Source organism: Macaca fascicularis, chromosome 5, assembly GCF_037993035.2.
Source record: "Macaca fascicularis isolate 582-1 chromosome 5, T2T-MFA8v1.1".
Classification (NCBI taxonomy): Eukaryota; Metazoa; Chordata; class Mammalia; order Primates; family Cercopithecidae; genus Macaca; species Macaca fascicularis.
The window spans coordinates 1,077,590-1,102,850 of record NC_088379.1 but is presented as its reverse complement, the minus strand read 5'-3'; the positions used below and the strand labels follow the sequence as shown (position 1 = coordinate 1,102,850).

General features: G+C 60.7%; 2 protein-coding genes across 8 annotated transcripts; one reads left to right on the top strand and one right to left on the bottom strand.

Moving 5' to 3' along the window:
- Positions 1 to 1,888: 1,888 nt before the first annotated feature.
- IDUA (alpha-L-iduronidase) lies at positions 1,889 to 18,049 on the bottom strand. 7 transcript variants are annotated; one of them, XR_010586700.1, is made up of 14 exons: positions 17,824 to 18,049; positions 17,082 to 17,222; positions 5,538 to 5,623; positions 5,247 to 5,354; positions 4,824 to 4,919; positions 4,506 to 4,708; positions 4,226 to 4,405; positions 3,902 to 4,118; positions 3,445 to 3,657; positions 3,232 to 3,353; positions 2,923 to 3,048; positions 2,760 to 2,840; positions 2,283 to 2,383; positions 1,889 to 2,135 (listed from the first exon to the last, which is right to left on the bottom strand). XR_010586700.1 is itself a non-coding variant. In XM_074039176.1 (14 exons), exons 5-14 carry the CDS (start codon positions 4,834 to 4,836, stop codon positions 2,002 to 2,004), a joined length of 1,386 nt encoding a protein of 461 aa, XP_073895277.1. In that variant the 5' UTR covers positions 4,837 to 4,932; positions 5,247 to 5,354; positions 5,538 to 5,623; positions 17,082 to 17,222; positions 17,824 to 18,049; the 3' UTR covers positions 1,889 to 2,001. The 7 variants fall into 7 exon arrangements, 3 of the variants coding, with proteins under 3 accessions (XP_073895277.1, XP_005554313.3, XP_045247927.2); XM_074039176.1 differs by having other exon boundaries at positions 2,764 to 2,840; positions 4,824 to 4,932; XM_005554256.4 differs by having other exon boundaries at positions 2,764 to 2,840.
- SLC26A1 (solute carrier family 26 member 1) lies at positions 11,632 to 17,374 on the top strand. The gene is made up of 3 exons (XM_065544646.1): positions 11,632 to 11,753; positions 13,310 to 13,912; positions 14,674 to 17,374. The coding sequence occupies exons 2-3, from the start codon at positions 13,337 to 13,339 to the stop codon at positions 16,201 to 16,203; spliced, it is 2,106 nt and encodes a 701-aa protein (XP_065400718.1). The 5' UTR covers positions 11,632 to 11,753; positions 13,310 to 13,336; the 3' UTR covers positions 16,204 to 17,374.
- Positions 18,050 to 25,261: the final 7,212 nt, after the last annotated feature.

The window sequence follows — 25,261 nt, the reverse complement described above, 5'->3', positions numbered from 1 at the left end:
GTCCTATCAGCCTCTGGACAAGAAGGGAAAGTGCAGAGGTGGTTTATGGACGCACGGTGCACGATGTCGCCCAGAAGGGGACAGGTATTATGTCATAGCCGGGGTGGGGGGCGCTGGCTCTGAAAGACGGAAGAGGCACCCCACAGCAGAACCAAGGTGGCACATCCAGCCACTCTCGGCTGCACCACGGGCAGCATGTGGACAGGGGACATCAAATACGGTCTCTTCCTGTCACCTAGCAACTGCTCCAGGTACAAACTGGCCCAGCAGGGACAGAGGCTGTGTGTGACTGACGGCCAGTGCCGGCTTCCCTGGCTCTTGGCATGGCCTCCATCCTCACCCATTCATGGCAAAGCCCAAAGTGGCCCCATCAGTGAGACCGGAGGGTGGGGATGTGTCGGTAAGCTGGTGGCCACCAGAGGAGATGGTGACGGAGCCTCATGGGGAAGGAGACAGATGCAGTTTTGCCGTTCAGCCAAGACTGATGCTAGCACCGTGGGGCCTCAGAACCCCCTGCTGACACCACCTTGCCTCCAGAGGGTCCGTCCTACCACCCTGGTGGCTAGGCTCACACCAGGAATCCCAGCTGAGGGGGACACTTGGAGTGTATGTGACTATTTTTGCCAAAAGCCACAACACCCAGGTCCAGGAGTGAGGGGAGGGTCCCTTGTGGGGTCTCTGTCCCACCCCAGCACCTTGGAGGCCCACTTTGGTTGGGGCAGGCAGGGGACATGGGCTTTGGGAGGTGCAGTGAAGCTAGCAGGCTCACCCCCCACCCCCACCAGAGCCCCTGACGGCCTCCAGGGAAACCTGTGGTGTCCCTGTGCCCCAGCCCTCTGGCTGAGTGCAGCTAAGGGTGGCCCTGGGAGGATGCTGGAGGGAGGGAAGAGACACTGGGGACTTGATTCCTGGGCTCCTGCGCACAGCACCCACAGGCTGGCCACACCCCTGGGCAGAAGGTCCCTGCTCCTTGCCAGGACGCCCAGCCCTGCCTGGACTGGTGAGTACCCTGGGGGCTCCCCTGTGGCTTCCTGGCACCTCCATCTCTGTAAACAGTCATCAAATTGTCCTCATCTGGCCTCCCATGTCTCAAAGCCGGAGCCAAGACAATCCGTGGTGAGAAGACGCAGACCATGGTGGACGCTACTGTTTTCTTCTGCTGGCCACAGCCTGGGTCGCACAGGTGTGCCCCCATCCCACCCTCCACCATGCTGGGGTACAGGAGTCTTCCCTCATGCAGCCTCAGCTCCCCACTCTGCAGAACAAGTAAGAGAGCAAGAGGGCCGGGCGCGGTGGCTCAAGCCTGTAATCCCAGCACTTTGGGAGGCCGAGACGGGCGGATCACGAGGTCAGGAGATCGAGACCATACTGGCTAACACGGTGAAACCCTGTCTCTACTAAAAAAATACAAAAAATTAGCTGGGCGAGGTGGCGGGCGCCTGTAGTCCCAGCTACTCAGGAGGCTGAGGCAGGAGAATGGCGTGCACCCGGGAGGCGGAGCTTGCAGTGAGCCAAGATCGCGCCACTGCACTCCTGCCTGGGCGACAGAGCGAGACTCTGTCTCAAAAAAAAAAAAAAGAGAGCAAGAGACCGGCACGCCGCCTCACCTGGGGTGATCCTGGAAAACCCTGGGTAGGCAGGGCTGAGCTGGCTCCCTAGCCTGGCCCAGGGGCTCAACATGCTTCCGGTCCCAGCTTGGGGGTGGTCTAAGTGGGAGTGAGGGGGAAAGCGGCCTCGCTCCAGTTGGGTCCCCATCAGCCGCCGGGGTTTACCCTTGGAGGCTGCCCCGGAATGTGCCCAGGGCCAAGCCACAGAGCCTGGGCCCGAGACTGACGTGTGCAAAGCCGCTTTAAAGGGGGTGTTGGTACCAAGACATAAAAGAAAATAATAAAATATAAAAATATATTGCAAAGGGGGTGATGAGAGGGCAGCGTGGGCACAGTGCAACCCCAGCTCGCTGACCGCCAGTGGAGGTGCAGCCCAGTGGGGCTCAGCACAGGCTCATGGATTTCCAGGGGCTGGGGGCCCTCTTGGCACAGGGACCTCCAGATATGGCACAGGGTTGGAGAAGGGGCCTGGTCGGGCCCAGTAGTCCAGAGCTCGAACTCGGTAGGAGCCGGAGACAGTACCTGTGTCTGGAGACACGGGGACACGTGTGCCAACCTGAACCTGCCCCCGCCCAAAAGCCTCCTGACCCCAGGCTTCTCAAGGCCCCCACCCAACACTGCCCTGAGGTCGAAGAATGGGGTGGCTGAGACCAGGGCAGCGGGTGGTGGGCGCACCTGGGCTGAACACAAAGAGATTGAAGGTCGATGGCTTCCTGCTGACCGGGGTGTACACCTTACCATCCTGAGAGAACTGGATCTCGTATGTCCACAGGCACCTGGGGAGGTCAGGCCAAGACCAAGGCTGGGGTCAAGACAGTCCTCAAAGGCCAGGGCAGGCAGGGCAGGTGGCCCAGAGCACCATTCCCTCAAGCCCCTCCGCAGCACCTCCCCAGCCCCTGGGCACTCTTCCTGCCCAGACAGGAGAGGGCTGGAGCCTAACTGTCCACTTCATGTCCCGTAGGAGAACGCACATCCCACTGGCAGGGCCTGGTGCAGTGGCCCACAGCGTTTGGGGTGAAGGGCAGGGACGCAGGGCTGCGAGGGAAGGAGCTGGTGGGCCATGGCGAGTAGCCTGAGTGACCGAATGGGTGAAGGGGTCGGGACCCAGGCGCGTGCCTAGGACTAGGCAGGGGGAGGGGTGGTCCCACTCACGCACTTGGAGCCCACGTGTTCATCCGACCAGACCAGAACCAGCTGCCCTTGGGTCAAGGGCAGGGCACGGAGCCGCGTGACCTGGGGGAGGGAGGGGCTGTGATGGGGTCGGGGAGGAGGAGTCCGGGCGGGCCACAGCGCGGGTTGGGGGATTGCCACTTGCCTGGCCGGGCGGCTTCTCAGGGCGCGCGCACACATGCACCAGCAGAAGCGACGGCAGTCGCAGCGCGGGGCGCAGGGTCAGGCGGCCGCTGGCGGGGAAGGGGCGCGGCGCCGCGGCCACCGGGTCCTGGGCGCAGTGGCGGGTCCTCAGGGTTCTCCAGGGGGGCTGGGGACGCTCGGCCCGACCTCACGGCGAACGCCCCCGGCCCACAGCTCTGCCTCCTACCCACACCGCCTCGGGGCCCCCGCCCCGGGTCCCCACCCTCCTGGGACCCCGGCCCAGCCCCTCGCCCCTCCGCGGCCCACCCACCTCGGCCGCGCGCATGCGCCGGAACTGCTCGGCAGAGGGGAAGACAGGCCGGCCCAGGCGCCGCCACTCGCCGTCGGGGCTGCAGAGCCGGTTGTCCAGGTAGCGCGTGACGTAGACCAGGCCTGCGGGGCCCGACGCTCAGGCCTCGGCTCCCCCGGCCGCCCCCTCCAGAGCCCTGGCGGGGCCAGAGACCTCCCTGGGACCCCAGCTCACCTGGGCCGGGGGTCACCCCGCGCAGCCGCAGCGTCACCGCGACGCTGCGGTTGGGGTGGGCGCGGGTGTCGTCGCTCGCGTAGATCAGCACAGCGGCACGCCAGGCATCGGCTGGGCCCTCGGGGCGGTGGGCGCTGGCCAGGACGCCCACCGTGTGGTTGCTGTCCAGGACCGTCCCCGCCCGAGACACCTCGGCCCAGAGCTGCTCCTCGTCTGCGGGACGCGGGGACCGTCGCCGCGTGGGGTCGTTGCCCCGCCGCCCCCAGACCCCGGACCGGGCCTCCCACCACTCGCTTCCCCTCCCCTTCATGAAGGAGTCCCCAGGCCCTGCCACGCAGAGGCCGACCCCGGGAAGCGCGCGGCTGGAAGAGGCGTGCTCCCCGCAGCAGGGCCTTCGCAGGAGCCGCTCCCCAGCCTGGAAGGCCCTGGCCGGCCCACCCCAGCGGCCCGGGCTCACCCAGCAGCGCCAGCAGCCCCATGGCTGTGAGCACCGGCTTGCGCACCAGCTGCACGTGCGGCGGGCGGGTGTTGTTGACCTGGAAGCGCGCAGTGAGCGTGCGCTGCGCGAAGGGGTGCGGGTGGTAGCTCAGGAAGGCGTTGTCGTTGCTCAGGAGCGCATAGGGGATGGTGGAGCTGGTGTTGGCCAGTAGCAGGTTCTGATGCTGGGCGATAACCTGCGGATGTCCAGGGCGGCTGGGACCGCGAGGCACGGCCACAGCTCGCCTGTCCTGTCCCAGGAGGAAGGTGGCTGGGGGTCACGCAGGGCGTTGGGCCGGCCCACCTTCACCACCATGGCCGCATAGGTCACGTCAGCCCTCCACGGCTGGGGCAGGGACCAGCCCACCAGCGGGTCCGCCTCGTCGTTGTAAATGGGGGTGTCCGCAAACTTGGGGAAGAGCTGCCGGATCTGCTGCGCGACGGCCTTCTCCTGCTCCAGGATGGAGATGGAGCTGCGCGCACCCTGCGGGTGTGGCCGCCTCAGTACCACCAGGGTCAGCGCCTCCCCGGGCAACGCCGCTGAGGGCGCAGAACCCCGGGACGGGCGGAGGAGTAGGGCGCACCTTCCTGTGGAGGGAGATGTAGTCCAGCCGCACGCCCACCTCCCCGGTGAAGAAGTTGGTACCGTCGTGGCAGTGGCGCAGGAGGCCCCAGCTCAGCGGGGATCGCGGTGGGGTGTGGAAGGAGTCGCCAGGGCCTCCCAGCCGCAGGGCCGGGCTGGCCGCGCGCAGACCCTCCGAGCAGGCATCGTAGTAGTTCAGGAAGCCTGGACCAGGGGAGCGCTGCGTCTACACCTGCCCTGGGGACCAGCGGCTTAGCCTCTGCTCCTGCCTTCCTCTGCCCGCTTTCAGCCGGGCAGGATCCCAGGAAGTGGTGCACACCTTGCATGGTCATGGAGACGTTGTCAAAGTCGTGGTGGTCCGGCTCGTTCCACGTCTCGAAGTTCCATTTGGAAACATGCGCCAGTCCGTACCTACCTGCAGAGGAGCCCTGCTGTCCCCCCAGCACAGGTGAATCTCGCCTCAGTGACTCCCACGGAGGGAGGGTGCAAAGTGATGAAGGGCATCTGGCTTAAGATGAACCCCACCTCCACACAGGCCAACCTCCTGCCCCACATCAGGAAGCCCTGGCTCAAAGGGATCCAAGACCTGGGCGGTGGCCTAGGTGACAGGGGTGCAGCCTGCCCAGGAGTACCCCCGAGCCTGGGGCCCAAGGGCCTGCACCGATCAAAGTGCAGGTATCCCTTGTCCCTGCCCCATCTCCCCCCCCCCACCCGCTCCCACCAGGGGCCTGTGCTCGCCCACCGATGTATCTCCTGGCCAGGCTGGAGACCAAGTCCTTCCACTCAAACACCTGCTGCTTGTCCTCAAAGTCGGTGAAGTGGCCCGAGGCGCTGCCCATCAGCTCAAACCCTGGAACACAGGAGGGCTGCCCCACTGCCCACCACACACGACACCCATGCTCTGCCAGGTCGTGCTCCGGCACCAAGGCCAGCCCTGAATGGACATCCAAGGACCCGGAGGGGCTTGGTGAGGGAGAGGGTAGGCAGGGCAAGAGGGTGCAGGAGGGCTGGGAGGGCAGAGCCCACAGCTCACCTGGGAGGAGCTGGTTCTCCCTTAGAAGGTCCAGGTACCCATCCAGGTGGGTGAAGTTGTAGCTTGGGCCCCGTCCAGTGGACCCCCTGCAGAAGGACGGTCATCGTCAGGAAGCAGGGTGCCCACACAGCTCCATGCTCCAGGCTGGAACTGTGGCCACAACAGAGCATGTGAGACCCTGCAAGGTGCCACCCGGGACTCAGATCCCGGCTTCCCGATGGGCCCTTCCCCTTGGAAAATCATCAACCCTATGAAAGCCGAGTGTGAACTAGAGTATCTGTACATGGAGACCCCCCAACCTGACACCATCAAGAGATGGAAGACTTGGGGTGGGGGTTCGTAATAGCCCTGAGGCTCAGTGGGATGAGGCAGGCAGGTCCTGAGGGGCAGAGGCCAGGGGTCAGGAGCCAGGCAGGACCTGGTGGGCAACCCACCCTCGTTCTCTGTACCTCCTGGAGGCCCAGGAGTGCCCCATTTCCCCTCCCACACCCCAACAGGCAACATGGGTGGGCAGGAAAGGGAGAAGGCAGCTGCCCTGCCACTGCACTTGCAGACGGGGCTGAATTTCCACAGGGCCTATGTTCCAAGGGCACAGGCATCATCAGGGAATGGGAATCTTTGGTGAAGGGGATATGATAGGGAGGAGCCTAATGGCCAGTGAGGGACCTCTCTGAGGAGACATCTAAGGCTACTACACAATGGGACTGGCCAGCAGGAAGACGTCCAGGCAGCAGATGGCATCGCCAGTGCAAAGGCTCTGGGACAGGAATGTGCACGTGATAATCAGGGAGTAGGGAGGCAGCTGGTGGGCCTGGGACAGAATCAGGGTGGATATCACAGGAGATGAGGCTCCACGGCGTCTGGAAGTGACTGCTTTGAGCATGGGACCCTGACCAGGAGCAAAACAGGGATGCCTTTCAGCGTTCTGAGTGAGCAGTGCCAGGGCATTTTTCAAGGATCCCTCTGGCAGCCCACTGGAGTCAGGGTGGGAGTGAAGACTGGCTGGGGACCATGGTGGTGGCCCAGAGAGGTATGGTGCCCAGACTGGGTGGTGGCTGTGCAGGTCGTGAGCAGAGGCTGGAGCAGATGGACTGATGAGGTTTGAGGTGAGCTGGTGCGGGGGTAGGGGAAGTGGTCCAGGGCAACTGTGGATTTCAGCTTGAGCAGCTGGGCAGGTGGATGAGCTTGCAGTGAGACTGGTCTCGGTTTTGGCCATGTGGAGTTGAACATCTGAGGGTGAACTGGGTGAGGAGGCTGGTGTGCAGGGGTCTGGGGCTGTGGGTGATGCTTCTGGCCTGAGGGAAGGGGGATGGGGTGAATGGAATAGCAGCCTGCCTTGAGCCTGGAGAAGCAGAGACCAGGCTGGCCAGGCTGGCATTCCTGTGGATGCCACGCAGAAGGTGAGCACCTCCTATGACAGCTGGGTTTGTGCCCCATCTGCAGTGGTGGGGGACGGGGTTACCACCATGGATTGGAATCTGGCCCTATACAGGTCCCTGTCAATCTCCCCATGCCACAGCACCCCCAGCTCCACAGCAAAGGTCTGGACACCTCAACGCGTCCCTTCTGGTCCTCCCACGGTGTAGAAGATCAACGCAGAGCCTCAGCCGGAGTCTACAGCCTTCAGGAGTGGGCTCCTGCTCTGCCCCACCTCTGCTGGTCCCCATCTGCTCCTGTACCCAGGGCTGGGCACCCAGCAGGAGCAGCAGGAGTCCCTGGTGTCCACCCCACCTAGCCCCTACCACCTCCCGTCCCCTCTATCCAAAGAACACAATGGTAGCAAAGAAGTGACTTGAGAAGCAGTTGGATACAAATTAAATGCCCAAAAGGCGCATTCCAAAGTCCCACGGAGTTGGAGTAGCAGGACACGGTGACCTGGAGGAAAGTGAAGGCCCAGCTGGGCTTCAGGTTTTCTCTGCAGAACCCCAAGGCGATAGCCCGGCAGCCCGACACCCAGCATCAGAGATGTCCCTGGCCTGACACCCAAGGTGCCCGAGTGTCATCTGGCAGGGCTGGCTTCGCAGGGAGGGGAGCCCGGGACAGGGATCCCCGCCCCCAGGCCCAGGAACCCCGGGGTCGGTCTACAGACCCCAGGCCCCACCCTCCGCCTGGCCTCCATTGGGAAGAGCTGGGCGGGCGAGATGGAGCGCGCAGCCCACCCCCAGGGCCGGAGCTCTGCCAGACCCCGCTCCGGGTGTCGCTGGGGCCGCGGCGGCCGCACAACGCGCTCATTCACCGCACGGCCGCGGCTGGGCGGCCGCTGGGAGCCCCGCGTCCCCGCCCCTGGGCCTGAGCGCGTGCGCCGCGAGGACCGCGCGGCTGCCGGGCCTGGTGAGTGCGTGGGGCGCGCGTGCTCAGCGGTGGGGGCGCGGGGCGGGGCCGCGCGTGCATGGGGGTTCGCAGGCGGTGGGGGGGGGACACCGCGCGGGGTGGGGAGCAGGGCCGAGCGCTCCTGAGGGTGAAGGAGAGTGCGGGTCAGGGGCAGAGGCCGGGATCGCTGGGCTGGGGGCGCGGGGCGGGCACTGGAGAAGTGCCTCTCGGGAGAAGCTGCAGTTGTGGCCAGGACGAAGGGGACGCAGGTGCTAGAGGGTGAGGGCCAGGGCCTCCTCTTCTCCAGACCTCGGAGCACGCCCACCCGCGGGAGGGTCACTGGGAATAAACTTGGGTCCGGTCCCAAAGCCCTGTCAGCCGGGCTTCTTTCCAGGGGTGGGAGGCAAGGATACCAAGTCTCCTTTCCCAGTAAATGGACTCCAATGTAAAAGGGCTGATTTAAAGACAAAACTGAGGAAGTAAGTGTGTGGCACAAAACTGGCCACGGGATCAGACCGGAGGACGGTTCAGGCAGGTCCCAGTTGCTGGGGCCAAGCAGGGAAGGAAGGTGTTGGCAGCCCTGTGCGTGCACTGGCTTGGGGCAGAATATGCTACCCACTCTCTCTGGACCTCTGGGCACTCAGCCTTTGGGCCTGACCACAGGGCAGCACCAGCCACTGCCTCAGTGCTCAGAGAAACTGAGGCAGAGACACGTGGGAGGCGGGCCAGTCAGACCCCAAAGATCCTATAATGATGACCTCACCTGCTTTCGACACCCAGCCTAGGTGGGGACTAAAAGGGCCTGAGGCCCAATGCCTACAGAAGACCCCTGAGGCCAGGCCCCTGCGGTGTGGCTGAGGCTGTTCCTGAACTATGCTTGCCTGCCTAAAATCTCACCATGGGTCCCCACAAGCCAACCTCTGGACACCTCCACCACCCTTCCTGAGGGGGAAGGGCCACCTCCCACTCGAGGTTTTTCTGTGGCCCCAGGTGACACTGCCCACCCTACCCTGCATGCAGGCATCTGCACCAGGCGCCCACCCCTGCTCCAGCACCCAGGTCCTCCCTGGCTCCTTTAGGGAGACCTTGAGGGAGCAAGCCCAGCCCCCTGGGTCTCCCCAGTTCTCCAACAACCCTTCCGGTGGCTGTACCCAGAGAGGTCCTTATCTGTCCCAGGGAGGGGCCTGAGGCCCTGCATGACTGCCTTACCCCTCCCACTGGCCAACTGCTTCTTACAGCACAGCTCCCAACTGCTGGGCAAACAGCTGCTTCCCAGGGACCACTGGGGCCCAGGTTAGGCAGGGGTGGGAGCGAGGGCTCAGACTCTGGAGGACAGGGCAGGGGCTCTGAGGAGAAATGAGACTTGGAGAGGGCATCCCAGGTGGAGGCTACGGGGGTACGAGACCCTGGAGCCCGTTCAGCCCTGTCCACATCTCACACTTTCGGTGTCTCCTACTCTGTGGCCACCCCAACTACATTCCACTCCCATTTCACCTCCAAATGGGAACTGCAGCCCAGTCTTCCCTGGGCCGACCCAGGGCTGTGGGGAACTAGCAGGGCTTGGCAGACGGCTTCCACAAGGAGGTACCTCTGGTGGAGTGAGTGTCCAGGGACTCCTCCCTCTGGGGCTCTGCCCCATCAATGTCTGTGTCCATGTCCTGGCGGAATGAAGCCCCAGCACATCAGCTGGTTCTGCGAGACCCTTGGCTTCAATCCCACGCAGACAGGAGAAATAGAGCTTGTGACTTCTGTTCCCAGGACCAAGTCAGGCTGCCCAAGGTGCCAGGGCCAGCTTGGCCTTCCAGCCCCACCTGAGGGACCCACCACAGCCTCCTGGCCTCCCTTGGGATGGGAGAGCACTGAGGCCTGCAGCCCCTTGTTACACTCACCCTCTGGCCACAGGTGCCCGGTGCAGGCTCCCAAGCAATACTCACTGTCAAAGTGGCGGGGGGCGAGGGGGGGACCTGAGGCTCCCAAGGAATTTTTTTTTTTTTTTTTTTGAGACAGAACCGGCCGGGCATGGTGGCTCACACCTGTAATCCCAGCACTTCTGGAGCCCGAGGCGAGTGTATCACGAGGTCAGGAGTTCAAGACTAGCCTGACCAACATAGTGAAACCCTGCCTCTACTAAAAATACAAAAATTATCCGGGCGTGGTGGTGCATGCCTGTAGTCCCAGCTACTCAGGAGGCTGAGGCAGGAGAATCGCTTGAACCTGGGAGGCGGAGGCTGCAGTGAGCCGATATTGTGCCACTGCACTCTAGCCTGGGCGACAGAGCAAGACTCCGTCTCAAAAAAAAAAAAAAAAAAAAGAAAAAGAAAAAGAAAAACAGACAGATTTGCAGGCTGGAGTGAAGTGGTAGAATCATACCTCACTGCAGCCTGGACCTCCCGGGCTCAAGCGATCCTCCTACCTTAGCTTCCCAAAGTGCTGGGCCAGTGATAACATTTGTTTTTGAGACAGGTTCTTGCTCTGTGGCCTAGATTAGGGTGTAGTGGCACAATCATACCTCATGGCAGCCTCAAACTCCCACGCTCAAGTCATGCTCCCACCTCAGTCGCTTGAGTATCTGGGATACAGGCACACACCACTACACCCAGCTAATTTTTTACTTTTGAGTTTTGTAAAGGTTGGAGGGCAGGGGTTGGCCAGGTGCGGTGGCTCATGCCTGTAATCCCAGCACTTTGGGAGGCCGAGGCGGGCGGATCACGAGGTCAGGAGATCGAGACCATCCTGGCTAACATGGTGAAACCCTATCTCTACTAAAAATACAAAAAAATTAGCTGGGCATGGTGGCGGGTGCCCACAGTTCCAGCTACTCGGGAGGCTGAGGCAGGAGAATGGTGTGAACCTGGGAGGCGGAGCTTGCAGTGAGCAGAGATCACGCCACTGCACTCCAGCTCGGGCAACAGAGCAAGACTCCGCCTTGAAAAGAAAAGAAAAGAAAAAAGAAAAGGTGAGGAGCATCTCACTATGTTGACCAGGCTGGTCTTGAACTCCTGGCCTGAAGCAGTCCTCCTGTCTTACAAGAGTGAACCACCGTGCCTGGCCAATAATTCCTTTTTAAAAAGCAGCTCACCCTTATTGTCATGTGTGGGCTTAATTGAAGTTCACTTTCAGAAATCATTTATCTTCACACCAGCCGTATAAAGCAGGCACTGCCGGTCCCAGTCTATGGTAGAGGGGAGGGCAGAGGAGCCGTGAGGGTGACCAGGCACTGTGGGTCGGCGCTGGGTCTGGGCAGACCAGGACTCCTGCCCCTGGCCAGTCATGGCATCTTGACCCCCGGCAGCCCTTGCCGTTGGCAGTGAGCACCACACACAGGGCTCACGCGAACACATACATATCTGCACACACCAGCAGCCTTGTGTTGAGCTGGCTGTCAGCCTCCACCCTGCTCCAGCTTGAACCGGGCTGGCTCCTTGCAGGACCAGGAGGGTGTCCACCAACTGGACACGGAGACCAACCCTCCCTCAGCCCTGCCTGGGTTTAAACTCCAGACCCCAGAGCTGAAGGGTTGCCTGTGCTCAGCCCCTGAGCCCCTGCCTCCCGCTGGTCCCTAAGCCCTCCAGACAGGGCTACAGAGCCACAGCTGCAGCCGCTCCTGGGAGGCTGGGAGCTCATCAGAGGCCCACACAGCTCTAACTACTACGAGCCTGATTACAGTTCAACTCCTGGATTCACCGATCAGGTAACATGGCTGGATAAACCCGTGACTCAGCAATCTGTAAGTAAATAATTCAACCGCAGAGCCCAGTGCACAGACCACTGCCTGCAGGTCGGCGCCAGAGCCACCACCTCCACTCTCCCAGCCGCTCACGGGAGCCAGAGGGCCCTGCGGTCCTCAGTGGTCTTGCCAGCCCCTCGCCATCCCAGGGCCCTCTGCGCCTGTGAGGACTCCCTCAGGTAAGAACAATCCTGGGCCTAGATCTCAGTCATATCAGAGGGGGGCGTGGGAGCCGAGGCCAGAAATGCCCTGGACTTGTGATTTCTTAGGGGCACCCTCAGGCTCAAGGCAGGTGGCCCTACTGTACACACCTGGACCCCAGGGGTTTGGGGTGGGCTTCAGGGCATCCAAGGACCCAGTGTGGTGGGGTCTTCCACGGACGGGGACACAACTCTTGCAATGTTGCCTGAGGGCCAGGACCCCTGCTCTGGGCCCCAGGGATACTGTGCCCAGCCTGCGTGTGTCAACCTACCAGGCTTGACCCACTCCTCCAACACACCCCCCAGGAGACTGCAGCTCCCACACCCTGGGCCAGCGTGCAAATAGCAGGCTTAGCCCAGGCTGCAGGGTGTCCTGGGGACCTGGTGCCCTGGGAGCAAAGTCTTTGCCTAACATTGCTGAGAAGTTTTTAAAGCGAAAGTACATTGGAGTCTGCAAACAGGACAGACCCAGGGCCTCACATGGGACCGGTCAGGCCTCTAAGCACCGCCTCCCTAACGCCACGGTGCTTTCCGAGGGCAAAGGAAAGGTCAGGTGCCCTTCCGGCTCTGCCAGCCCAGGGTGGCTGTGTGCAGCGGGCTAGGTCCTCTCGGTGCTGCCTCGGGACAGTGTGTCATGGCCGTTCCACAGTGAGCTGGTGCAGCCTGGGAAGGGGCGCCTCACGTCCCAGAACTGTCTGGGCAGGGGAAACAGATGCCAGTCACCCTCCTCCCCTCCCAGCTGGCCCTTATGGGGCCCCTGTCTAGGCATACTCTCAGAATTCTGTTTCAAGGCCAAGTGGATGGGCTGGGCTGGTGTCTGAACGCTGCTCCCCCGGCAGACTTGGGGTCCCAGCACCCACAAGGCTTGGCAGAGACGTAGGAGGCCTCTTCCTGAGACTTCCGCCAGCCCCAGGACCCACAGGGCAGGTTGCGGAGGGGTGGGGAAGGTATCTCCGAGAGAGGAGGCGATGGTTTGGATGGGGAAGGGAGGGTTCTGGTGTGGACATGGGGTGGACAGCAGGACCGTTCGCCAGCCTGGGGAGCGGGAGGTGGATGCAGAGCAGCCAGACTCAGGCTTGCCTGCACCTGTGTCCACTGACTGTGACATTCTGACCCCAAGCACACGTGTGTGCGGCGGCAGCCCAGCCTGTTCCCTCCCCGTTGGGCGGGTGAGCTTCAGGAGGCTACAGGGTGGGTTTTAGGCAGGAAATGCAGAGCCAGTGGGCCACAGCTGAGCCTGGACAGGGTCCTGCCACTCCACCCCTCAGCGCTGCTGGCCTCAGCACAGCCCGTGGTATGGGCTTGGTGTCGTAATCCCATCTCACCCCATGATGGGTTCTGGAGCCACCAGGGCCTGGCGTCCATCCATACCGGGCAGGGGGCTGGGGCCCGCACTGCCCGGAGAAGGCCCAGCACCAATCCCCGGCCCTGGGTGGGTGAGGGGTCCGCCCCAAGGGGCCCGCTGCTGCCCGGGACCTTGTCGTTTGGCCCTGGATCCAGGGGCTCCTGTGACCATGCCCTCTTCTCGGCTGCAGGTTGGCCACAGGACCTGACGCTGCAGGATGGACGAGTCCCCTGAGCCTCTGCAGCAGGACAGAGGGCCGGTGCTGGTCCGACGGCAGCGCCCAGCACCCCAGGGTCTGTGTGAGATGCTGAAGGCCAGGCTGTGGCGGAGCTGCTCGTGCAGCGTGCTGTGCGCCCGGGCGCTGGTGCAGGACCTGCTCCCCGCCACGCGCTGGCTGCGTCAGTACCGCCCGCGGGAGTACCTGGCAGGTGACGTCATGTCCGGGCTGGTCATCGGCATCATCTTGGTGCCTCAGGCCATCGCCTACTCATTGCTGGCCGGGCTGCAGCCCATCTACAGCCTGTATACGTCCTTCTTCGCCAACCTCATCTACTTCCTCATGGGCACTTCGCGGCATGTCTCCGTGGGCATCTTCAGCCTGCTTTGCCTCATGGTGGGACAGGTGGTGGACCGGGAGCTCCAGCTGGCCGGCTTCGACCCCTCCCAGGAAGGCCTGCAGCCCGGGGCCAACAGCAGCATCCTCAACAGCTCAGCTGCCATGCTGGACTGCGGGCGTGACTGCTACGCCATCCGCATTGCCACCGCCCTCACGCTGATGACCGGGCTTTACCAGGTGAGGAGCTCTGCTTGGGCACAGGGAGGGGCCCAGGGCACCCCCCTTAGGTGCTGGCCATCCACGAGGGCAAGGCTGGGGGCAAGCACAGAGTTGGCAGAGGAGGTGCTGGCCCAAGACAGCAAGGCTTGGGCAGAGCTGAGGTGCGCCGGGGCATCCCAGAGTGAGGCACCGACGCAGAGGGGCTGTGGGTGCAGGAGGGGAGGGGCACGGGGAGCCGGCCTACTGGGCCACGGCCTGGGTGGGGGCCAGCAGGCCAGGTGTGGCTGTGGCTCAGTGGTGCCAGACTGAGGCCATGTGGCCTCCCAGGCCTTCTGTCCTAGGTGGGGTGGGGGATGGCCTCCCCATCCCTGAATGTCTCCTGCCTTGGCCTGTCCACCTCGGCCCCCATTGGCTCCACATCTGCATGGGGGGTAGTGGGCGCCATGTGTGGGAAGCGGGAGGAAGGGGCTACCTTCTGATGCCAGAGGTCTTAATTCTGAAATAAAACGGACTTCTGCATGTGAGAAGATTAGATGTGTCTGTGGCCAACTGCGTGCATGTGTGACGCCCGTGTGGATGTCCCAAGTGTCTGCAGGCATGAGCACGTGTGGAGCCAGAACACAGGCCCGTGTGAGGAGTCTGATTTGGAACATATGGTGCTGCAACAGAATTGTCAGGCCCTGTGCCGTGACCACCACCCCTCGGGCCACGCCAGGTGCTGGTGAGGGGCACGTGGCTCCCGCCAGGCGCCTGCTGGCCTGACTGCACTCCGTCCACAGGTCCTCATGGGCGTCCTCCGGCTGGGCTTCGTGTCTGCCTACCTCTCACAGCCACTGCTCGACGGCTTTGCTATGGGGGCCTCCGTGACCATCCTGACCTCGCAGCTCAAGCACCTGCTGGGTGTGCGGATCCCGCGGCACCAGGGGCCTGGCATGGTGGTCCTCACATGGCTAAGCCTGCTGCGCAGCGCTGGGCAGGCCAACGTGTGCGACGTGGTCACCAGCACGGTGTGCCTGGCGGTGCTGCTAGCTGCGAAGGAGCTCTCAGACCGCTACCGACGCCGCCTGCGGGTGCCCCTGCCCACGGAGCTGCTGGTCATCGTGGTGGCCACACTCGTGTCCCACTTCGGGCAGCTCCACAGGCGCTTTGGCTCCAGCGTGGCCGGCGACATCCCCACGGGTTTCATGCCTCCTCAGGTCCCGGAGCCCAGGCTGATGCAGCGTGTGGCCCTGGATGCCGTGGCCCTGGCCCTCGTGGGCGCGGCCTTCTCCATCTCGCTGGCGGAGATGTTCGCCCGCAACCATGGCTACTCTGTGCGCGCCAACCAGGAGCTGCTGGCTGTGGGCTGCTGCAACGTGCTACCCGCCTTCCTCCACTGCTTCGCCACCAGCGCCGCCCTGGCCAAGAGCCTGGTGAAGACAGCCACTGGCTGCCGGACACAGCTGTCCAGTGTGGTCAGCGCCACCGTGGTGCTGCTGGTGTTGCTGGCGCTGGCACCGCTGTTCCACGACCTCCAGCGAAGCGTGCTGGCCTGCGTCATCGTGGTCAGCCTGCGGGGGGCCCTGCGCAAGGTGTGGGACCTCCCACGGCTGTGGCGGATGAGCCCGGCCGACGCGCTGGTCTGGGCGGGCACCGCGGCCACCTGCATGCTGGTCAGCACAGAGGCCGGGCTGCTGGCCGGCGTCATCCTCTCGCTGCTCAGCCTGGCCGGCCGCACCCAACGCCCACGAGCCACCCTGCTGGCCCGCATCGGGAACTCGGCCTTCTACGAGGATGCCACAGAGTTCGAGGGCCTCGTTCCCGAGCCCGGCGTGCGGGTGTTCCGCTTTGGCGGGCCGCTGTACTACGCCAACAAGGACTTCTTCCTGCGGTCACTCTACAGCCTCACAGGGCTGGACGCGGGGTGCGTGGCTGCCAGGAGGAAGGAGCGGGGCTCAGAGTGGGAGGTCGGCGACGGAGGCCCTGCCCAGGGCAAGGACCTGGGCGCGGTTAGCAGCAGGGCTGCGCTGGCGCCTGCGGCAGCCGGCTTCCACACAGTGGTCATTGACTGCGCCCCGCTGCTGTTCCTGGACGCAGCTGGCGTGACCACGCTGCAGGACCTGCGCCGAGACTATGGGGCCCTGGGCATCAGCCTGCTGCTGGCCTGCTGCAGCCCCCCTGTGAGAGATGCTCTGAGCAGAGGAGGCTTCCTTGGGGAGGGCCCTGGGGACGTGGCTGAGGAGGAGCAGCTGTTTCTCAGTGTGCACAATGCCGTGCAGACAGCACGAGCCCGCCACAGGGAGCTGGAGGCCACTGACGCCCACCCGTAGCAGGGCCAGGCCTGTCCAGCAGCCTCTGCTCCCTCCAGGGGCGCCCACAGCAGACGTCTGCAAGCCACTGCTGAGACCCTTCCCAGGGAGGAGCTGCCCAAGAGCTGCACTCTTGTGCCACAGCTGCCCTGGGGAAACCGGGGAACCCCGACTGGGTAAGGAGCCCCTCTGATCACACGCAGGACCCAAACACTCAGAAATCAAGAACTTCTGCCTCCAAGACAGGCTGGCCCATAGTGCTGGCTGGGTCTCAATGCTCCACACCCTTGCTGTCCCTCGGCTCAGCAGGGATGGGCCTGACCTGACGCTCGGGGTTGACATCTTATTTGAACAAGGGCCCCCCAACATTATGCAGCCTCCAAGGTGCCAAGAGGACCCCCTATGCCCTGGCCTGCCTAGTGCCCATCCTGCTGGTAGGAGCCAGCGGCTCCGGCCAAGAACATGAGGGTCTCTGTGTTTCCAGAAGGCCCCACACACCCAAGTGCCCCTCACACCTTGTGCCTCCCTGTCACAGGGTGGCCACCTGCACCAGCATCAGGGCCCAGGGTGCTGTGACCAGTTAAGACCTCCCCTCAGTTCTCAGGTGCTGGCCCTGCCCAGCCCAGTCAGCAAACACACAGGGATGCTCATGGGTGCACGAGAAGACAGGTGCGGCACAGCCCACCCTGAGCTTCCAGGGAGACCTGCAGGAAGCCCACCGTGCCCCATGCAGGGGCTCCCTCCAGCACACAGCCCTCACCCCAGCACAGCCAGCAAGGACACGGTGCTTCGGCGGAAAGTGGGGAACAAGGGGTCTTCTGAGCAGCCCCCAGCCCTGCCCCTCCCGTCTGTGCCTCTGTAAGGGGCTCTGGGACACCCAGGCCCCACCCGTCGCCCACCTGGTGGTGACAAGCTCCAGCAGCCAGTGGGTCCGGACCTGCTCGATGCCACGGTGAGGGACGGCGCCCACATAGGCGAGGTTGAGTTGCTGGTCCCAGCTGAGGACGTACTGGTCAGCCTGGCTGTGTGGCAGCGGGGGGCTGGGGACAGCAAAGGGGCGGCTCAGTCCCGAGGCTCAGCATGGCTGGCAGCGCGGCCCACACACACGTTCAAGCCCAGGACTGCCCGGGCGCGGGATTCAGGCGCTGCGCGTGCGCTCAGTGACTAATAAAATGACCCTTAGGGCCAAGGATGTTGGGAGGTCCCATCTTCCTGCGGAACGGGAGCGGCCGTAAGACGAGGGGCCAACGCCAGCCCTGGCCCCGGCCCTGCCAGGCAGGCGGGCCCTCAGCTCTAGGTGGAGGGAATGGGACAGGCAGGCCAGGTCCCGCTGCAGGGGGGTCCCACTCCCGGGAGACTCCTGGTTTACCTCAAAGAGCAGGATCCTGGGCATCGGTCTGGGCTACAGGGGGCGGCCACTGGGCAAGCTCAGGGCCCAGCCCCAGGCTCACGCCCTGGCACCCACTCAGCTGGAGAGCCCACCCCCAAACACCGCGCGGGGCGGGCCCGGGAGAGCCAGGGCCCCAGAGGAGGGAGCTCCGGTCTCTGAAGCTCTCACAGTGCGCAGTCAGGGGGCGCCCGAGCTCTCCCCGTGCGACCACAGGGTCCCGGAGGCCGCGGGCGGGCGCGCGGAGCGCTCACCAGAAGCCTGTGCTCCTCCAGAAGCGCCGCAGGGGCCACAGCGTGCGTGCCGCGTCCACCTGCACCAGGTGCGGGGCCTCGGCCGGGACCACCGGGGGAGCGGCCAGGAGCGAGGCCAGGACCGCGAGCAGCGTTGCGCGGGGGCGCAGGGGGCGCATGGCCGGGCGCGCTCGGTGACTGTGGGACTTCGGGCCGCACTGCCGGTTCCGCCTCCGGATAGGAGTCTGGGCGAGCACCCCACGTGACCGCCGCGGCGGGGCGGGGCCTTGGTGGGCGGGGCGATGGCCGGGTGGGCGGGGCTGGGGAGCCTCCGGGAGCCGGGATCCCGGCGGGGTTGGAGTTCCGCTTCCTGGCAGGCCTCAGGGGTTGCTCTGAGGACCGGTGACTCGAAAAGCGCTTAGAAGAACGCTTGGCCCATTGGTGCTATGTGAGTTGAGCCATTACTGTCTTGTTTTTCTCTGTTTTTGTGTGTTTTTGAGACAGAGTCTTGCTCTGTCGCCCAGGCTGGGGTGCGGTGGCGCGATCTCGGCCCACTGCAACCTCCATCTCCGGGGCTGCGGCGATCTTCCCGCCCCAGCCTCCCGTGTAAAGCGTGCGCTTTAGCAAGAAGGAGAATTATCCCAGAAGAGCACACTGGGCCCTCCTTACACTTGGCTTCACATCCATGGATTCAACCAAGCAGACTGAAAATATTGTTTTTAAGCTAAAGCAATACAGTCTCGCTGTGTCGCCCAGGCTGGCGTGCAGTGGCGCGATCTCGGCACGCTGCAGGCTCCGCCTCCACAGGGTTGATGCCATTCTCCTGCCTCAGCCTCCCGAGTAACTGGGGCTACAGGCGCCCGCGGCCACACCCGGGTAATTTTTTTGCATTTTTAGTAGAGACGGGGTTTCACCGTGTTAGCCAGGGTGGTCTCGATCTCCTGACCTCGCGATTCGCCCGCCTCGGCCTCCCAAAGTGCTAGGATTACAGGCGTGAGCCACCGCGGGCGGCCAAAATAATACACATTTTAAAACAATACAGTGTAACAGCTATTTACACAGCATTTACATTGTTTTAGGGATCATAAGTAATCTAAAGTACACAGTGGGATGTGCGTAGGTAATGTGCAAATACTACGCCATTTTATATGAAGTACTTGAGCACCTGCAAATTTTGGTATCTTTGAGGGTCCTGGAACCAATACCCTGAGGATACCACAGGACAACCATAGTCCAGTATGCCTGTGTGAATCCAAGCAAAGTAACAAGCTGGGTGCGGTGGCTCACACCTGCAACGCCAGCACTTTGGGATTGCAGGCCAACGCGGGAGGATCACTTGAGGCCTGGAACTTGAAATCGGCCTGGGCAACGTACCAAGACCCCATCTGTACAAAAAAAAAAAAAATGTAGCCAGATGTGATGGCATATGCCTGTGAGCCCCAGCTACCCACGAAATTGAGGTGGGAGATTGCTTGAGCTTAGGAGTTGAAGGCTGAGGCGAGCTGTGATCACACCGCTGCATTCCAGCCTGGTTGACAAAATGAGACCCATCTCTAAAAAAGTACCAAAAAAAAAAGGAAAAAAGAACAGTCTACTAACAAAATGAAAATACTGGACAATAATCCTCTGTAAGTTGGGGGAAGGATCATTAGAGTTACAGTGTTCTGAGTCTTTTTATTTTGGGGATGGAGTTAAAATATTCTTAACATTAGAACTTCTTATGTTGAAATTGCAAGGTAAAATGTCATGATTAGCCATTTAAAAGAGAAATAGTGTGTATATATTCCAAATTAGCAGGGAGGAAAAATGTAATACAAAAAAAAAAAGTAATAAAATTCAATGAAAAACTAAAAGGTAAGAAAGGAAGGGAAAGGCGAGAAAAACATGCCAGTACAGAACTGTCTCCAGGAACAGCGGGTAAGACCCTCCGTCCAACAACCCCAGAGAAAACAACTAAAATGGTAGATAAACTGCTTTAAAAACAATTCCTCAAAGCGTCAGAGAACTGAAAAAAACTAAGAAACCACCAGTCCCACACCATGGCGCTGGACACAGCAATGGAAACAATTATTTCAGACCAGCCACCTCCTGAGAGCAACCAACAGAGCTGGAGAGCGCTGCACGGAACCGTCCAAGGCGCTGGGAGCTCAGAGGAGGCCGAGGGGCTCTGCAGGGCCAAGCCGGGAGGGGGTGGGGCCAGCTTTGAGGCCGCGACCTAACACCCCTACAGCGTATCCCAGCCACACAAGACATGGTGACACACTGATGCGTTCCCCACGCTGTGGCCACACGACAAAAGTCGAGGCTCAGGCAGTGGTGCCTGGTAAAGACTTTGGGCTTTTCTTGGGACCCCAAAGGGCTATCCCCTAAAAGCAAAGGTGAACCAGAAACAGAATTGTCTTTGCGGGGACTGAAGCCAGCCTTAAATCACCTCAAGCCCTGAGAGAATTAAGGTGAGCCGCTCACCTGGACACTTGCGGACACAAAAGCAAACCTTCCCTGGAGGAAGGTAAAACAAACAAAAACAGAAGTCCTCACTGTACAGTGCTGGAATGGATCCGGGTCAGGAAAAATTATAAAGTGCACAATGGGGACATTCACAGTTTGGAATATGCCTTGTATATTGTATAACAAAAGTCTACTGGAATTACGCCTGTAATTCCAGCACTTTGGGAGGCCGAGGCGGGCGGATCACGAGGTCAGGAGATCGAGACCATCCTGGCTAACACGGTGAAACCCCGTCTCTACTAAAAATACAAAAAATTAGCCAGGCATGGTGGTGGGTGCCTGTAGTCCCAGCTACTCGGGAGAATCCCTTGAACCCAAGAGGTGGAGGTTGCAGTGAGCCAAGATCACGCCACTGCACTCCAGCCTGAGTGACAAAGCGAAACTCCATCTCAAAAAAAAAAAGAAAGAAAAGACGGAAGGAGGGAGGAAGGAAGGAAGGAAGAAAGGAAATATTGGGCCAGGCGCAGTGGCTCATGCCTGTAATCTCAGCACTTTGGGAGGCTGAGGCAGGCGGATCAGGAGATCGAGACCATCCTGGCTAACACGGTGAAACCCCGTCTCTACAAAAATACAAAAAATTAGCCGGGGGTGGTCACACATGCCTGTAGTCCCAGCTACTAGGGAGGCTGAGGCAAGAGAATCGCTTGAACCCAAGAGGTGGAGGTTGCAGAGAGCCGAGATTGCGCCACTGCACTCCAGCCTGGGTGACAGAGCGAGACTCTGTCTAAAAAAGGAAAGAAAGAAAGAAATATTGGGCTGGGTGTGGTGGCTCATGCCTATAATCCCAGCACTTTGGGAGGCCGAGGCAGGTGGATCACCTGAGGTCAGGAGTTTGAGATCAGCCTGACCAACATAGTGAAACCCCATTTCCACACACACACAAAAAAATTAGCCGGGTGTGGTAGTGCATCCCTGTAATCCCAGCTACTTGATTGAGAGGCTGAGGCAGGAGAATTGCTTGAACCCTGGAGGCAGAGGCTGCAGTGAGCTGAGATCGCGTCATTGCACTCCAGCCTGCGCAACAGAGCAAGACCCTGTTTCAAAGAGAAAAGACAATATTAAATGGTGTTCTTCAAGTAGAAGGAAGGAAGTCCCAAATCCCAGCTCAGAGGTGCAGGAAGAAGTGAAGAGTGCAGGGGGGATGGGAAAACTTCCCCTCCCTGTCTGAAGTTTCACCAAAAAGGTACACAGATTTCTTGGATTGTAGTTTTATGTGACACTGGAGCTTTCAGAGCAAAGACCTAAAGGCGCAGGGGAAACTGCATTTTATACTCAGGCTCTGTGACGTCTGGAAATAGGATTGGACGAAAGGTTAAGACCTGACAGGCTAACAGACTCCCGGGGGGCCCAGTGAGGCCCGTGTGCTTCGGTTCCTGGCAGCCTCTCTCTGCAGCTCTCCTTCTTGCTGGGTGGGGGCACAATCCCCCGGAATAGGGGTCTGACCACCTGCAGTCAAACAAGGCAGGCCAGAGAATTCCTTTATGGCCAGTTTTTACACAGAAAGACAGGAAGGTTATTAGAGTCATACTTTTAGGTTTATGGCTGGCTTTAGGTTTATGGGGAAAAGGGGTTCAGGTTTCTACGACCTGCCTCGGAGAATAAGGGGCCAGAAACGGGGCAGGAGAAGGCCTGGCTTCCAAGGCCTTCACTCCGGGTGTCATTTTCTGAGCCCCAACAAAAGCAACAGAAAGGGTATATTGTGTACAAACCTAATGAATCGTAACCGCATAAAACAATCATGTTACAGGGTTTCACATATTTCTGGGGAATTAGGATTTACAGCAACAGCAGCACAGGTGTCCTGAGGGAAAAGTGGAGTGAGAGGGGAGGAAAGCCTCCCGAAGATGCCCTCCGTCCTGTCCAGGCCTGTGCCTGTCGCCTCCCGTGGTGAGCGCCTGCAAACGTGGTTCCTTGAAGCGTCTAAAACGCAGAGATAATCCCGGGTGTCCAGACGGGCCCGGAGTGTAATCTCGGTGTTCCTGTACAGGGGAGGCGGAGGGGGATTTGATACAGAGGAGGCTGTGATGGCCTCAGGAGAGATCGAAAGGTTGTTCTAAAATGTGTCCCCAGGATTTGTTTCAATGAGGTGTGGGGAGACACACAGACCCGGCCATGACAGGCTGGGAGGAAGGCCTTGCTGTGTGTAGAGACGTGTGCGATTCTGATTTAGATTCTGGGGCTCTGTGAGGCAAGAGATTCACACAGGTCTCTGCCCTGCAGGGGACACCTTTTGGGTAATGGCCCAGTGGCTTATAATAAACTTGGGGAAAAGGCCGCTGGTCGGCAGAGGCACTCAGGGCTGAGACCACACCTGGCACGTTACTTCCGGGTCCGCCTTTCACCCGAGACATCCGGGCAGGGGTGGAGCAGCAGCCGTCGCCGGGCTCCCCAGGCAGCGTGGCCAGCAGCATCGTGCCCTCCTGCATGCGCCCATTTCTCTTTGCTCAAGAGAGTCCAACGGGGCTTGCCAGGCAGCCCAGGGGTCTACGGGAGGTGATCTCCTCCCACACTTGGCATCCAGCAAGCCACTGAAGACAGGGGAAGCCGCCCCCTCCCACGGGTGCAAGACAGCAAAGGACAGCTTTGCCTCCATCCTGCCTAGAGAGTCCTCGGCAGTCGAGCTGAGCTTGTGGGGTGCTGGTCCTATGCCCCGGCGCATACGGGCAGCTGGGGATGGGGCCAGAAGCTCAGGGTCGGTGACAGCCTCTCTCCCGGGAGACCCTGGGGTCAGCCAGTCACTTGTGGTTTTAAGAGTGGACGGCACTGGCCCGGCATGGTGGCTCACGCCTGTAATCCCAGCTCTTTGGGAGGCCAAGGCGGGCGGATCACGAGGTCAGGAGATCGAGACCATCCTGGCTAACACGGTGAAACCTCATCTCTACTAAAAATACAAAAAACTAGCCGGGTGAGGTGGTGGGCGCCTATAGTCCCAGCTACTCGGGAGGCTGAGGCAGGAGAATGGCATGAACCCGGGAGGCGGAGCTTGCAGTGAGCTGAGATCGTGCCACTGTACTCCAGCCTGGGTGACAGAGCGAGACTCCATCTCAAAAAAAAAAAAAAAAGTGGATGGCACAAGGCCAAGTTCTTGCTGGTTCTTGCATCAGAAGCTGCTGGGCAGCTTATGGCTGTCAGGGGTGGCTGAGAGATGCCAGCTGGCCAAGAAGAGGCTGCCAACGCCTCTACAGTGGAGTCTCTGAGGGCACTAACAAGAGTGCCTGCAGATTTTAATTTGTTTTGTTTTGTTTTTAGACAGGGTCTTGCTCTGTGCCCAGGCTGGAGTATAGTGGCGCAATCACGGCTTACTGCAGCCTCGACCTCCCAGTCTCAAGCAGGCCTCCCACCTCAGTCTCCTGAGTACCTGGGACTGCAGGCATGTGCACACCCGGCTAATTTTTTATTTATATATTTTTTGTAGATAGGGTCCCTCTGTGTTGCCCGGGCTGGTTTCGAACTCTTGCGCTCAAGTGATCCTCCCACCTCAGCCTCCCAAAGTGCTGAGACTACAGGCGTGAGCCACCACCCTGGCTGGTTTTTATTTGGACATAAAATTTGGAAATGAGGAATATGTTGCCACCAGAACCCAAAAAGAACTAAAAGATATTGTACTGTGTCAGTAGGAGGGCGTTTTCCATGCATGTGGGCCCGCGCCTCTGAAGGAGGTCTGGTCTGCGGAGGTCCCGGCGCAGCCTAGAAAAGGTGGGCTGTGTCCTTGGAGGTGGCGGTGAACTGCAGCGTCGGCTTCGAGGTGGCTGAAATGGGCCCTGAGTGGAACAGAGGCCACGTCTGCCCAATGCATGCTGGCCGGTTGCTGACTGGGGAGTCACTGGTTGAGACCCTGCTGGGTGCAGGGTGTGGGGCCTAAGGGGCGACTGCAGCCTCAAGATTGTGAAAACCCACCATGAGGCACCCGTTATTTTTTCCTGGTGAAAGAACAGGCAAAATTGGGCCTTTGTTTTCTCTGCTTGTATCTAGGTAGTTACTGTTTTTTTCCTTTCTCCCCACCACCATCCCTTCTTTCTGCTTAGGCTTTGATCCACCCTAAACCCTGATTTTTAGTTTCTGTCTCTGGCTGATAAAAGGGAAGGAGGGGAGGGAAGCTGCCCCCTCAGGATGGCCCCTGTCTGCTGCATCTTTTTCCCTCCGTTTTTTCCTCTTAAACAAAAATCTTGGTTTTTGTCTTAAAAATCTGGCTTATATCTCCAGGTGCGTAGAATTTTTTTCTCTTTTCTTCCTGTCCATTCTGACTGTATTACCTGCATTTTTTTTTTTCTTTCGAGAAGGAGTTTTGCTCTTGTTGCCCGGGCTGGAGTGCAGTGGCGCAATCCTGGCTCACTGCAGCCTCCGCCTCCCGGGTTCAAGCAATTCTTCTGCCTCAGCCTCCCAAGTAGCTGGGACTACAGGTGCCCGCCAACATACCTGGCTAATTTTTGTATTTTTAGTAGAGAGAGGGTTTCACCATGTTGGCCAGGATTGTCTCGATCTCCTGACCTCAGGTGATCTGCCCACCTTGGCCTCCCAAAGTGCTGGGATTCTAGGCGTGAGCCACCGCACCCGGCCTATTTTCTGTATTCTTAATGCACTGGCCTTGGGGGTCTTGATCCTGGAGAGACCACAGCTCCCAGAGCTCACAGGTGCCTCCTTGTCACACTCACACCAAGCCAGTGTCCCTGCCCTCAGTCACCCCAGGGTAAGGTATTGACTGACCAGGGGCTGCCGAGCCCAGGACCCAGGGAAGTCGCTCCAACTCCAACCCTGTCCTGATCTCATCTGGCAGCGTCCACCCTGCCTCATTTGCCCTTCCTGCGGCGCCCCCATGAACTGGGGCTCCCCACCACTCTGTGGCCCTGTGTGCTGTGCCCCCTTCTCTTGGGAAATGTAATATATCATCTTTGCAGGAAGTCGTCTCCACATCTGCCACCTTACCGCACCTGATTAAAACTAAGCCCAGGTA

Coding starts and splice junctions, on each gene's coding strand:
- SLC26A1 (XM_065544646.1), top strand. CDS start 13,337: ATGGACGAGTCCCCTGAGCCTCTGCAGCAGGACAGAGGGCCGGTGCTG. Junction 13,913..14,673: donor TGATGACCGGGCTTTACCAG/GTGAGGAGCTCT, acceptor CTCCGTCCACAG/GTCCTCATGGGCGTCCTCCG.
- IDUA (XM_045391992.2), bottom strand. CDS start 17,981: ATGCGCCCCCTGCGCCCCCGCGCAACGCTGCTCGCGGTCCTGGCCTCG. Junction 3,354..3,444: donor CGGGGTGACCCCCGGCCCAG/GTGAGCTGGGGT, acceptor CGGGCCCCGCAG/GCCTGGTCTACGTCACGCGC. Junction 2,384..2,763: donor GATGAACACGTGGGCTCCAA/GTGCGTGAGTGG, acceptor TGACCTCCCCAG/GTGCCTGTGGACATACGAGA.